This window comes from Centroberyx affinis, unplaced genomic scaffold, assembly GCF_046629955.1.
Source record: "Centroberyx affinis isolate AG114_WGS23_722 - 3 ecotype Tasmania unplaced genomic scaffold, CSIRO-AGI_Caff_v1 ptg002868l_1, whole genome shotgun sequence".
Taxonomy (NCBI): Eukaryota; Metazoa; Chordata; class Actinopteri; order Beryciformes; family Berycidae; genus Centroberyx; species Centroberyx affinis.
The window spans coordinates 120,037-134,750 of NW_027281002.1; the positions used below are offsets into that span (position 1 = coordinate 120,037).

At 40.0% G+C, this 14,714-nt stretch overlaps 1 protein-coding gene across 3 annotated transcripts; it reads right to left on the bottom strand.

Moving 5' to 3' along the window:
- Nucleotides 1-1,177: 1,177 nt before the first annotated feature.
- On the bottom strand, nucleotides 1,178-14,329 carry LOC139658294 (protein tyrosine phosphatase type IVA 3). 3 transcript variants are annotated; one of them, XM_071536384.1, is made up of 6 exons: nucleotides 10,602-10,616; nucleotides 5,913-6,032; nucleotides 5,521-5,613; nucleotides 5,248-5,378; nucleotides 4,419-4,493; nucleotides 1,178-3,507 (listed from the first exon to the last, which is right to left on the bottom strand). In XM_071536384.1, exons 2-6 carry the CDS (start codon nucleotides 6,018-6,020, stop codon nucleotides 3,390-3,392), a joined length of 525 nt encoding a protein of 174 aa, XP_071392485.1. In that variant the 5' UTR covers nucleotides 6,021-6,032; nucleotides 10,602-10,616; the 3' UTR covers nucleotides 1,178-3,389. The 3 variants fall into 3 exon arrangements, with proteins under 3 accessions (XP_071392485.1, XP_071392483.1, XP_071392484.1); XM_071536382.1 differs by lacking the exon at nucleotides 10,602-10,616 and adding an exon at nucleotides 8,361-8,375 and having other exon boundaries at nucleotides 5,913-6,050; XM_071536383.1 differs by lacking the exons at nucleotides 1,178-3,507; nucleotides 10,602-10,616 and adding exons at nucleotides 9,636-10,157; nucleotides 14,188-14,329 and having other exon boundaries at nucleotides 4,415-4,493; nucleotides 5,913-6,070.
- Nucleotides 14,330-14,714: the final 385 nt, after the last annotated feature.

The following is a 14,714-nucleotide window of genomic DNA, read 5'->3' on the forward strand; positions in this document are numbered from 1 at the left end:
AGCACAAGGTGGTCAGTATCACGATCAAGCGCTTGCAAACAGATGGTTAGGTGTTCAACATGAGTGACAGAGATAACTTTACCAAGCTCATTATTGCTGTTGATGCAGCCACTTTCAACTGAGCGTCAGGAAACTTCTTTTGAGACTGTGATAAGAACAATCAGTGATGATTATCTTACACTTGCTCTCCCACACACACAAATATTTAATGATTACTTATTTCATCTTTTTATGTCCTGAGCACATTTTAGAAAAAAAACAAAAACATTACTTTGAATAAAGGCTGTAATGAGTGATTATATGTCAAAACAACTAGTTAAGCACAAATTAATAGGCATGCAGATACATAGAATGAAAAGACTTAACCAGGAATGGATATGAATAAATATAAATTTGTACACTCTTAGAGGGAATGTCTTGATGTTAAACCTATCCGACATGACGTCACATCATCAGCAGGACACAGAAGACCAAATTACCCCCAAAATATTTCGCAGGACATGCAGGACATAACAGAAATTGTTTGGCTGGGATGGTAATGTAATAATAATCCTAACTGTTTTTATAATGTGTCATATTAGATGGGTGATAAAAAATATGAACTGCTCTCACTGGCAGTGGAGTTGTGTTTCCCTGGATGAAAGGATCAGAAAAGAAGATGTGCCTCATTGCTATAATGTTACATCTATCTATAACATCTATAGATCTCAAAATCTCTATTTGCAAACTTGGAGCTAGCAGCTTCTGGGCTGACTGGACTCAAAGAAAGATACAGTAGTAGCCTACAGTGATTTACCTTATACTGTACACTTGCAAGGTAGCAATCCCACTGAACGTTCAAATTTCTGTTTCCCACTGCCTTATATTTTCTCCTATAACGGCATATTTATGCTTAGTAATGCATGTTGTAACTGAGTTGTTGGTTTTAGCTATATGTTGATGATTTAAAGGGAACTGTCTTAAATTGTATGATTTACCACTTCCAGCAGATTGAAGCTTGTCTACCTAAAGGGGATCCATACATTCACTGCAAAACTGACAGGGGAAATGACAGATAACCTTATTTACAGGTGGCAAGAAAAAGTATTAGGCCACAGAGAAATGACACATAACTTAGGGAAAATGACAGTCAAAAACTTTATTAAACAATACAAGAATTTACAGACACATAACTCGATTTTTTTCATAAGTGCCGGCTCTGACCAGTCCCAATGATCCAGATCAACAATGGCTAAGGCTACCAAACACACACTTGCAGGCACGCACGCACACATACACACACACTCACACGCACACTCACACGCACACATACACATCATATGCACAAGCAGACAAAACCGTAGCCAATGTATCCCAGAGTAATTCTTCAGATAAAACTTCCTCTCTCCGTCTCTCCCTTACCTCCTCTCTTTCATTTTTTTCATAGCATAAATATTGAAAACCGTGGCATGAGAACGCTGTGATACCCTATATAACCTACTGTATCGAGACATAACAGAAAGTGAATGCTCTATCATCACCCGATATATTTTGAAGGTAAAGTGAAAGAACTCCCGCTGTGCTGTTGTTTACATGCATCTTTAAGGAACAATACAACTGATTATGTAAACTGCACCCTACAAGAAAACAGAAATGAGTTTATTGTAACATACGGTGAAACACTGTGTGCCTATGTGAAAACATAGTCCACGTTTACAGACATGGTATCAGTCTATATGAGGTTTCCACAGCGAGGGGATGAATCTTCACAGCTGGGCGGCTCACAGTCCGGTGGATCGGCGGAAGACACGGCTGCTGGCAGATGAGCGCTGATGCCATGGAACCATGGCAACAGGGAATTCAGATAGTTGTGCTATGCATGCTCATGTCAAATTTAATAACATTGCATGTACAGTATTATGATCCTAGAATATAGAGCACAAGAGGACAAGTTGTCTGGACCTGGAACAATACGAATCCAGTCCATAGACAAAGTACAGTATATTATACTGTTAAATATAAAGTAATTGAATGTGTATAATGAGTTCATATAACCTATTCTGAAAGATGTGATGATGTACAGTAACAGCCGTTAAATCCTCAACCTCACAGCAGTTAAATCTCTTAGACTGATGTATCAGTTTGTCGATACATTAGCCCCATATTGGCCTTTAATTAAATATCAGATATTGGCCAGTCAATGTCATCCACCGCCGATATGATGGAGGTTCCTCCCTGACCACAGCTACTTAAAAACAGTTTGTAAAACCTGCAATGACCTTTTCTTTTCTTTGCACATGTTATGTATTCATTTAATGAGTTTCCCCTATCACTGAATAGGTGGGGTGGGTCACCCTGCCTTAAAGGAGAATACCGGTGTCATTTAGAGTTAGAGCCCATTTACTACCATCTACATCAAGTTTACATCTCCCAGTCATTTTGCAGCGCATGCCCATGCAAAACCAAATTAAGGTTTTATGTTTACAGTGAAGGATTATCTGGCTCAGGTAATTTTCAAGTCTGTGGAAGTTGTTTTTCAAGCGAAGTGATGGCAGCGAATGGCTGATTCTGAAGGGAGGAAACGGAGCTGTCAACCCACCTAAAAGAATGTAATTTGTATGGGTTTCAAAGGAGTTTTAGTGTCCCAAGATGGTCTAAAAGCTGTTTCATGGGCTTTTCCACCCTGCCAAGAATACAATTCCATGGGAAACCACTGAATGTTTGTAATTTTTGTGTGTGAAACAAACAAAATATCGCCTAAAGTACCAGGTATCAGCCTTCAAAAACCCATACAAGCCAACCTGAATCCTTGCAGGTGTCAAGGTGTCTCAGCAGACTGGGGCACACATACCATGTACAGTATTTGTGATGCAGTGGATTTGAATCAGGCTCATGACCCTCAACACATCATCCTCACTCTCCCTCACCCACCTTTCCTGCCTCTTACCACTGTACCCAATAAAGCAGACATGCCTCAAAAATAAGCTTTAAAATATATTAGATTAATATTTTATGTCATTCTCTCTCCCTCGCCCATCTTTCCTGTCTCTCTCCACTGTAAACTATCTAAAGAAGCAGACATGCCATAAAAATAATCTTTAAAAGAAGAAGACATGAAATCATTCAATCAATTCATTCAATCATTCAATCACACAAGGGGAGAAAGGGGGGTAGAAATGACTATATGAACAAGCCGAAATTCCCCACGCAAATCAATTCACAAGGGCAGTTAAAGCCCGCTATCAGTGAAAGTATGTATGTAAATCTGTGTGTGTGAAAATGACACAAGGCTATTATGGTTGGATTCCTGAGAGCGTGTGTTGAGGGGTAGAAGATGTTCGTCTGTGTGTGTGTGTGTGTGTGTGTGTGTGTGTGTGTGTGCGCGTGCGTGCGTGCGTGCGTGCGTGCGTTCACATGGTGCAACACTTGTTCTTGTGTGTGTGAGAGTCTTTGAAGCGGAGTCTCTGCTTGGAGCGATATTTCTCCAGGTAGGTTAGCTGTTTACTGTTGATGGCCCCTCGACGCTTCCTACAATACACACACGGACACAAACAAACAATGGTGGAAGTCAGTGGTATTCCCTTTTAAAATGCTCCTTCTATTTTTTCTATGTTGCAACTGTTTGTACACTGAATGTACAATATATTAGGGGCATCTTCCTGATATTGAGTTTCAGCCCTTTTTACACAATTCACACCTTAATTGTCTCAAAGCTTAAAAATGCTTCTTATCTACATCTCTTCCTTTGTGATTGGTAGAGATTCAATAAGTGAAATCAATAAGGGCCAATGGGTTTTACCTGCATTCACCTCATCAGTGGACTTCATGAAAAGAGTTGGTTTGCCTAACATGTTGTACATTCAGTGTAAAGCCATAGATAGAGACTGATTGGCTAGCGTGGGTGCTATGTTTTTGTCACTTCTCTAGAGGTCAGAATTATTTGGTGTTCTTCAGTCTGCATTACATACACAACAGTGGATTCTGGCACCAAACTGGACAGTTAGTAAATTGCACTAAAATTGAAATTGCACTGAAATTACATCAGTTGGAGAATGGAGAAAATGGAGAAAAGGAGTATGTGGTCTTAGGCTACTATAAAAAAACACATTTAGATAGTGTATAAATTGTGCTTTACATATAAAGATACATTCATACACCATAAGAAATTGTCTATATTATATAGAGTATAGATTATAGATTATAGCTATAGATTATATAGAGTATTTTAATATAACACAAGACATTCATGTACTGTTTAAGTTGTTCTTACTGTATAAAGATTTTTTTGTAGCATATAAAGTGTCCTTACTGTATAAAGATATATTCATATGGCATAGAAAGTGTTCTTCCATATGCTTCCATGTTATTCCATATGTTTTATAATATGTTATTTCAAAATGAAGATAAATTCACAGGCTGTAGTGTATAAATGTCCTTACTGTCTGATGAGTTGAATGGCGTCTTCATACTTCATCCCACTCTCTATCAGAGCCAGAGCCACCAGCACAGGAGCCCTGCATGCATGCGTGCGTACACATACACACACACACGCACACACACACACACACACACACACACGCACACACACACAGTCATGTCTGTGTCTGTGGTGTCCTGCTCCTCCTGGTCTAAAACTTGGGGCTGGTGACTGGTGGTGGGTAGTTAGTTGCTGTTGATCTATAATATCAACTAGTGCAAGTGTTAAGTTTAGTGTAAGCAGTACCTGAAACTATATGGCATGTGGCATCACTTGCTGGTGTCCATGTCAAAACAACAATCGTTTTTCTGCATCTTCAGAAATCAGAAATGCTGCTCTGGAAATAGGATCAGGCTCCAGCTAATGATTTTGTTCAAGGTTTAGTCATTTATTCCCATGCTAACAGAGTTAGATGCAGAAGAGAGAGAAAAATGTCACTAGAACTGCAGTGACAGGCATTGGATCTTAAATCATCAAACCTGCGGTCCACTAACTTCTTTGTTATGTTGCAAATGTGCTCCACCTGGTCTGACCTAGTTTTACACAAGAAACATGAAACCTCTGTAACAGATTTTTGCATGTATTTCATTTTTTTCAGCTTTTTCTTTGCATAATGGATGTGTTAATCCCTAATGTGCAAATATGTGTGTGTTACTCTCTCTCTCTCTCTCACTCTCTCTCTCTCTCTCTCTCTCTCTCTCTCTCCCCCTCTCTTTCTCTCTCTCTCTCTCTCTCTCTCTCTCTCTCTCTCTCTCGCTCTCTCTCTCTCTGTTTAGATTCATGTCTCTGACCTCCCCAGTCCAGCCACACAGTGAACAGCCACGCAGCATCCTGGATCTTCCTGAAACTTCTTCTTCAGCAGGCTCAACCAATCGTCAACCAGCTTACTGGGGGGCGGGGCGCCGTCATCAAATGGCCAATCCTGAAAGAGAAGCCGGAGAGTAATCCTGTCTCTCTCTCTAACTGTGTTTTTCATAGAATTGTATATTTGCGTCTAGTCTGTGTGTGTGTGTGTGTGTGTTTGTGTGTGTGTGTGTGTATGTGTGTGTGTAGTTTGTCCTCACCACCACAGTAATGCCGTCTTTCTCCAGTGGTGTTTTGTCATAGGTGATGTCACAGACCCGAACCACCGTGGTGGCACCGTACCGCTTCAAGTCCTGCAGGGGGAACACAACACAACAAAGCCACAACATAAGGGTGTGTGGAAACATTCGACTGCAGTGGAATGTCTATTAGCTGTTTTAAGTTACATGTTATTACCAGGGGAAAGTAGCACAAGATCTGGCTAAAACACTTTGGGGAGAAAATGTATCAGAAGCCAGATCTCATAGAGTGTATGTGTGTACGATATCTTATCTTTATGAAGCTATTCAGTGTTTTACCGGTAGTCTCGCTATGCACACACACAAACACACACACACACACACACACACACACACACACGCACGTTTCTTACCTCTATGAAGGAGGTGAGCGTGCTGTCTGTGGGGTTGTGTGTGATGAGGAATCTCATGTTCTTGTGGCAGAGTTCAACTGGAGCTGGACGGTTCATGTTGGCCGTCATGATCTTTGAACTCTCAGGATGACCTCTGACCTTTATGTGTCAGCAGTTAGCTGTTAGCCACAAGCCCAATGTCAAGGAGAAACATATGAAGAAAATATGAACATGGTTTCAAATCTTTGAGCTATGTTAGGTGCATCTGATTTACTTACTGAGGCACTTGTACACACAATCTAAAATGTATCAGATGAAGGAAAATAAAACTTTCTGAACCATCATAATCTAACTTACCTCAAAAGTTAGGTGTGATAAACTTCACTGTTTATTACAGTGGGACTACAACACACACAAAGCACGAGATTCGGCTCAACCGTTGCCAAACACACTGTCATTATCTTCTATCTTCGATGCCTCTTCAGCACGGCCTACTGAAACACTGCAAGCTTGCCCCCTCATGGTTACATTATACTTCAAATATGTTGAATACCAAACATCCTTTTAATAGGTTTGTATAATTTGGTTTGGATATGTTCATACAAGTATTAATTATGATCTTATTTACATAATTATTAAATCATCTTATATTTCACATTCAAAATCTTTTACAATCTCAAGGGGGGGGGGGGAATTCATCTTAAAACAGATATCAGGTATTCCTATGATGTTGGACTCTTAAAACTAGATTTGCAAACGTTTGCTGATATGGATGCATTTAAAAACCATTACTTAAATAAAGTTCATTTGGCTGTAAAACTAAAACAAACATGACAAAGTCAGTCAGACAATTTACTGTCAATGGAGCAGTGTCTTTTGTTGACTGGTTTCTGTAGCTTTGTTGGAGGCTTGTTGCTCATGTTTCATCTGTTTAAGATAGTAGGAATTCCAGGGATGTGAAGTATAGTTCAGAGTTGACTTTGCCTTTCAATGATCTTAAAGTGGCCATACCACTTTTGCAAGAGAGGAAAAGCCAAGCACGCCTCACATACCTTCAATATGTACACAGCTAGTTAGATGATGTTAGAAGCACCAACACCAACACTGATCGGTGCTGTCAGAGTGATACCAGGCTAAAGGAAACCACTCAGGGAGAGGTATTATTCTGTCAGCAAGCTTAACTGGAGGTGTATAAAAGAGTATTCAGGTTTATAACAATCCTAATTGAGGCTGTACTTCTTACATAAGCTTAAGTCTTTTCATGTTTGTGACACACCCCGCTAAAGGAAGGAATCAGATGAGGAGGACAACAATCTAAAGAGGATCAAATAAGCTAGTACCAATTTTGGGTATAACCTTCAGCGACTGAACGAGCTGTACAATAAGAAGGCCAAGTCTAATGTTCATATTATCCTGGGCCATATTGCTTAACCATTTCACAATACTGTAATGTAGCCTAAGGTTACACTTCCCTGAATGTCCACAGAGAGGTTCCTAGTGCAGTGTGAAGTTTTGGAGTGAGAACAGTAGAGCCGCACCTGACCCGTCCTGATAGTTTTACTCTGTATTTACTGTTACTGATGTATTCTGTTCTGTAAATGTCAGCAGGGTCATGATTGTGTTTTCTTATTGCATTATTTGTTGAGTTCAGATAAAGGAATCTCTAACTTTGTCCCTCACTGTACACTCTCTCTGACCATCAGCCAATCACATCATTGGCTCTGTATCAAACAGGCCGCTAATTGGCTGCTCACTTTGAATTATGTTGCACTTCATGAAACTTGATCCAAGTTTTAAATTAATACACAGTACCCCATTCTATATATGAAATAGCACTGAAAATGGGTAGGGTGACTTACTTATAATAAAAATGTATATTAATTATTTTAGGCAGTACAAAAATATTCTTGGCTGGTAATATTTTTTTAGTTTAGCCCTTGGCAGGTGACAAAAAGTTAATTTTGGACACTAACAACAGTTATTACAACTACTGGTATCACATAACTTCTAAAATACTAAAGTATAAATAACAACAGTCACAATAACAACAGTTTACTGAAAAGATTCAGAAGATTAGACAAGAAGTCAGCACCTCCATTTCAAGTAAAAATTCTGTGTCACCTTTGTATTTACACAAAACAAATCTAGCTAACATGTCACAGTTTAATCCAGTTGATTACAAAACACTAGAAGAAGTGGTGTTGCATCTAAAGTCTTCTACCTGCTGCCTTGATAGTCTACCGACAAACCTTTTTAAGAATGTTTTTGATTGTATTGCATCAGATTTACTGCAGATAGTCAACAGTTCCCTTTTATCAGGTGATTTCCCTAAGGCCTTGAAAACTGCAGTTATAAAGCCTCTTCTGAAAAAGAATAACCTTGATGCCTCAATAATTAGTAATTACAGGCCCATATCGAATCTGCCGTTTCTAAGTAAAATAATTGAAAATTGAAATTCTGCAAAACAACAGTATTTCCTATCATAATTACGCAGATGACACACAGATCTACATAGCTTTATCAACTGATGACTATGGTCCAATAGACTCACTAAATAAGTGCATTGAACAAATCAATTACTGGATGTGCCACAATTTTCTGCAACTAAATAAAGATAAAACTGAAATAATTGTTTTTGGTGCCAAAGAGGAGAGACTTAAAGTCACTGCTCACCTTGAATCCCTCTCACTGGAGACTAAAAACCAAGTCAGAAATCTTGGTGTAGTTATGGACTCTGACCTAAACTTCAACAGCCACATCAAAACAATTACAAAATCTGCCTACTATCGCCTTAAAAATATCATAAGAATTAAAGAATTCATGTCCAAGAATGACCTTGAAAAACTTGTTCATGCATTTATTTTTGGTAGGCTTGACTACTGTAACAGTGTCTTTACAGGTCTCTCTAAAAAAGCTATTAGACAACTGCAGCTCATCCAGAATGCTGCTGCCAGGGTTTTAACCAGGGCTAAGAAAAGCACATCACTCCAGTGCTGAGATCACTGCATTGGCTTCCTGTGTGCCAAAGAATTGAGTTTAAAATTCTGCTGCATGTTTATAAAGCACTTAATGGTTTAGGACCAAAATACATTTCTGATCTCCTTCAATGTTATGAACCCGCCAGACCCCTCAGGTCTTCAGGTGCTGGTCTGCTTACTGTTCCCAGGGTCAGAACAAAGCATGGAGAAGCAGCTTTTCGTTTTTATGCTCCTCATGCCTGGAACAAACTTCCAGAAAATCTGAGGTCTGCCTCCACCTCACAATTTTTTAAATCAGGGCTTAAAACTTTTCTGTTCGCCAGGGCTTTTTAAGAAATCTAGGGCAACACTCATCTGCACTGTAATATTTATCTATTTATATCTTTTTTTATTTTCTTTTAAATGTGATTTTAATGCACTTTTCTAATCCTTGCACACATCTTGCACTATCTTTTCTTTTATCTTTCTATTTCACTTGATTTGAACTGCACTAGTTTACTTTTTAAGTCTTTTATCTTGTGGATCTCTTGACTGTACTTTTGCACTCTTTAATTGTACATTTTTTACCTTTAGGCTACTGTATTTTTATTACTCTGTAAAGCACTATGAATTGCCTCAGTGTATGAAATGTGCTATACAAATAAAGCTGCCTTGCCTTGCCTTTCCTGCCATGTAGAATGTCAGAACATGTCAGTAAAGTGCGGCTGTAAAAAGTATTGGTACATCCCTATATTTAGTCAAGGTCTGGTGACCAGTCACCCCTCACCTTTAGCTTCAGCTGTAGCGGTTAGCAGTTAGCTGTTGTCTTCAGCACCCAGTCAGGGAGATCAGTGCTGCAGGTGACTCCGGACTTCCTGTTTGATGTGGAACCTCCTGTCAGAAAATGTTTATGGCTGTTTAAGATATTTTCCCAGTTCTGAGGTCCTGTCTTGAATAGTGTTTTATCCCATCAGTGGAGTATTTCCTATAGTCCAGCAGGGTGCAGTGTGTCGTCTCTCCCCACGTCGGTCTCTCTCTCTTTATCTCTTTGTCTGTCACTGCTTTAGTCCTTCTCTGTCTCTCTCCCTCTCTCTGTGTCTCTGTCTTTCTTTTTCTCTCCAGTTAGCTTCCAGTGGCTAGGCTCCACTGGTTACCCCATGAGCTGGCTGGGTCAGAGGGCAAAGGGCAAAGGTCGTTCAGGGTCCCAGGGCCGCAGGGTGGAGCTTCATCTCAGGTGGGGGTGTGTCTAAATGTGTTGGGCGTGGCAGTAGTCACCACTCCGCCGCACAAACTCCATCAACCGGCAGGTCTAAAGTAAAAACACACACACACACAGAAAAAAACATACTGATTAAACAGTCAACTTTCAGTGTAGCCGTAGGAAATAAACAAATCTTAAATGCTTCATTTGAATCCATCTAATCAAATTATTACAAATAAGATTTTAGTAACCCAGTGTTTCTGCACCTCTACATCAGCATATGGCCAACCCGGCTACCAATGACAGCCGTCACACACACATACACACACACACACACACATTAAATGCTTTATTTGAATCTACCAAACCCAATTCTAATGTGCAAAAGATTAAAATATTAGAGAGGTTTAACATGGCTTAAAGACATTTCAGTCTTAGCTTGGCTACCTATCACTGAACAGATGTTTGCAAGTTGTTTGGCCCTTGTTGGATAAGTCAACAAACTGTAATCATTTAAAATTAAGTTTAAAATTAACAAATCCACTGGCTGACAAATATCAGGACCACCAGCAAACATATTCAAGACCTTTGATATGTGCAAGTAGACACAGAGTGAGAGTAAACAATCAACTTTCACAGTAACCAAACCTGATGCTATACTGTATATTAAAAAGTTCTGCCACTGAAACAACTGAAGGACATACTGTACTGTAGATGTCCCTACTTACAGGGGAGAGACAGGAAAGCTGGAATAGAGATGAGAGATGCAACGTAGGTCATGAGCCAGAATCTAATGCACGCCCACAACAAATGGGACATTTTATTAGATTAGCCTGCACAGGAGCCCACAAAATTAAATTTGGTCTGGAAAACAAATACTTTTAAAGAGCATTTCCCTTGAGACAAAGTCTGAAAATTAGTGGTCTAGCTCACTAGTCTAGGAGGATTTTCAGCATACTAGAGAAACACTGAGTCTAATGAGATCTAGGAGGTAAGAACACAAACTGTCTTGGTGTCACAACTCTGTACTATGTCAATGTCACAACAGTATGGGGAGGTAAAATGGAAGTCTATCTCACTAGTCACTTCAGGTATGCTAGTGCTGATCCCCCTATAGACTGGGGTTAGACCGATAAATCAATTTGCCATAGAATGGACATAATGCAGGTTGTTTGATTGCATATTTATTGTATATCTGATCAATACTACATTGGTTTTCTATGGTAAGTCCTTAACCTGAAATTACTCTAATGTGATAATTAGATCCACACAAGGATGCATGATTATGTTTTATTAATATTATCCTGGGTTCCAGTAAAGAGTATTTGGGGCTAAATGATGGTCTGAATGCTGTTTCAGAGGCTTTTCCACAATGCTAAGAGTACATTTCTAGCTGAAACACTGAATACTTGAAATATTTGGCATGATAAATATCAAATTTATGGATATTGAAAATTGGCACAAAATACTGGCAGCTTCGATCCAGAAATATCAGAATAGATATCGGCCTTCAACAACCCAAATCACCCTTTAATAAGCAGACAATGCAATAAAGGGCCTTAAAGATTGAAAACCACCAGGCTCTGTTTCATGCAGGCTATAAGAAAAATGCTCAGACTTTGCTTGCTAGACACTATAAAGATTTCTTGAACTGCCAGAAAACCTTTCTATGTCTGTATGCTCTGAGAGGGATGCAAGAACAACTCCGACATGAGTATATCACGCTGATCTTACAAATGTCTGTGGGATATTCCATCTTTGCCTAAGAAGGTAAACTCCAAATTTTGACCTATTTTGCCCAGAGAAAATCCCATTCATTTTGAAAGGATCTGGGTGTCTTTAAACAGAACATTCCCTTTGTCTTCTGATCTCAAGAATTTGGCCAAGACGTCCGCTATGCTTAATTAGTTCGGTAAATCTGTAAAAAAATTCAAGACTGTTGCCTTCACCCCAGCCAAAGACAAACTAGTCAATTCCATGTACAGTAGTGTTAAATAGATCTTAGTGAAACGATTAAACTGAACAATAGCATGTCTCAGGGAAGGACACTACTGGGGCAATATAGTTTTCAAGTTAGTGAGTTGTTTTATATATTTAGTAGGCTTGCAGTGAATATTTCTTTCAGGAATTGAAAAGACCTTACCAAAAATCCACCTTTGCTGGATAATCAGTTACATCAAATTGTTGATGAGTTGATGTATTTTAGGTGAAATGCCTCTTTAGCAAGGAAGCCAATTACCACCAACTTTCAAATAAATGAAGGCAATATCCACATGGAAATACAAATTGATTTTGTGTGTAGTGTAGTGTAGGAATAGGTGGAGGAGGGAAGTGGGCAGAGGTGGAGAGAAGGTGGTGGGCGGTGGTGAGCACTGTAGTACTCTACTCCCACTCACGTGCCTCAACACTCACACAAACAACCTGAGAAAGCCCAGAGGTAATCTGGGTAATCTCTGTCACCTCCTCACCTCTTAGCTCACACACACAAACACACATGCACACAAATAGTCACTCACTCTTCCAGAGGAGTGTAGTCTATTCCAGGCACTTGCTGTCTCCCTATATTTAGGAATTTATCCTGTGTTACCACTAATCAGGGTCGGGGTCAATTATTTTCCATTCAGTCAATTCAAAATGTAAATAAAACATTCATTCTTTAGTTAACTTTACCATATTTTACTGGGACAGTGCACATCAACATTTCTGTAGTGCGCCAGTGTGCCAGTATCATCCAGCTCCCACTGTTGTCCCTGAGCATGATGTTAAACTTATTGACAATTAAAAATGTACACACATTTAAAAGCCAGACAGATAATGTTCTAAAAATACACAGAGACAAAGTTGTATGCAATACTCACAGATATTGCACAAAGCAACATGACATCACCAGGCACTGTTGTAGATGAACATAACAGTAGATACACTGACGCAGACAGACAAACCAGATATAAAATGGCATTAAAGCATCTAAACATGGAACAAAATAACTTCTAACTGTTACAGGTACAATTGCAGTCCGTCAATTTAGCTGACGTCTAATACTTCAAATAAAAAGTAGAAAGCATAAAAAAGCATCAGCGAAATGGCTGGATTGTAACTGTAATTCCAAACGGTGAAGCCAACCTTCCCCATTACCTCAGAGGGCAGTTTAAGTTGTAAAAACAGGTGGTTCCACAGTTGGCCGTCTAGCTGACTGTCTGCGTTAGGTTGCCAAAGTTTTCTCAAGTCCCTGCAACGTGGGATAGGCTGAATAACACTGTAGGCTTGTAGGTTACTAGTCAAGAGACGGCAGGCTGAATAAAAATAACTAGGCAGGCTAGTAGTTTAGGAGCCTAAAACAGGCTAAATCCTGTTACATTAGCCTCTACTGTGTTCCAGTAAACTCCGGTAGAAGTGGATTCTCTGTAGCTCTGTCTCTTGCAGCACTAACTGCAAGTCACTCCGGGGAAGAGCATATGCTAAATGCCTAAATTATGATTGTTCCTGTAAACCTAATCTCACCTCTTACCTCAATGAACAGCTTGGTTGCCGAACAGGAAAATCCACCAACCGTTGACTGTCAGTTACACCAAATTTCTGTAGAAGCAGCAGCCTCCACAACAGTGTCAGTGTTGTTACACTACCAGCTGACTGCCAGTTATAGAAAGCCCTGCAGACGCTGAGTATCTATAGCTGTATTTATAGCTGTATCTATATTAGCAACTGATTCTATGACACATCAAATTCCTGCAGAAACAACAGTCTCCAATACTATTCCAGTGCTGTTACACCTCTGTCATCTGACTGTCTGTCACAGTGAAGCTCTGTTATAGCGGAATCTTGATTACTGGATCTCTAGCAATGCTGCTATTGTAGAACTGAGTATCTATAGCTGCTCTCTATATTTGTATCTCTATTGCTATTCTGATGCAGTTACACCAAAGTAATTCTCTCAACTGTTACAAAACCTGTTGGAACAGAAAGGAGGACAGCACTTTGCTGCCAAGCCCTTGGCTGCTAAGTCTGTCTGCTCTAACAACACTATGGCAGACACCCAGAAACTTTTCCTAAATACTACTTGATCGTGAGAAAAACATAATGTTGCTGGCAAAAAAAAACAATAAAATGAATGATGTGCCTATGGAATTGCTGTCCTTACCGGTCGTTGTGGCCTAAAAAGATGTTGTTTTGTTGTTCTGTCAACCACAGATTTTATGGTCCAATATTGACCGGTCTAACTCTTCGGTGTCATCTCCTAATACAATCAGTCCCTCTGTCTCTTTGCTATAGTGAAGTCCAGCAGAGTCTGCTTTTAGTTAAGTCTGCTACTAGAAGCTGATCTATCTAGCAGCCGGGGAGTGAACCCGTCCAGGCGGCAGAAAGTGAAGTATTATCTAGCAGTCCGTGGCTCTGCCCTGCTGTAACAGGGAACTGTCAACCTTCTCCTCTTCCTCCTGGGCTGAGCTGTGTCGACCAGAGTGTGGCTCTACCTTGCTGTAGCAGTGCAGTGTGCTGGGCTGAGGATCTGCTGTGAGCTGGTCTAATCAGGCTGAGCAGCCATCTGACCCTGACAGCCCTGTCACCACCAGAACACTCTACAGTTAATGCTCTTACGAGGAGGAGAAGAGCCTCACCCCCCCTCCCCTCCACTCCCCCCTCCCCTCCTCTACACTCTACTCCTTTCCC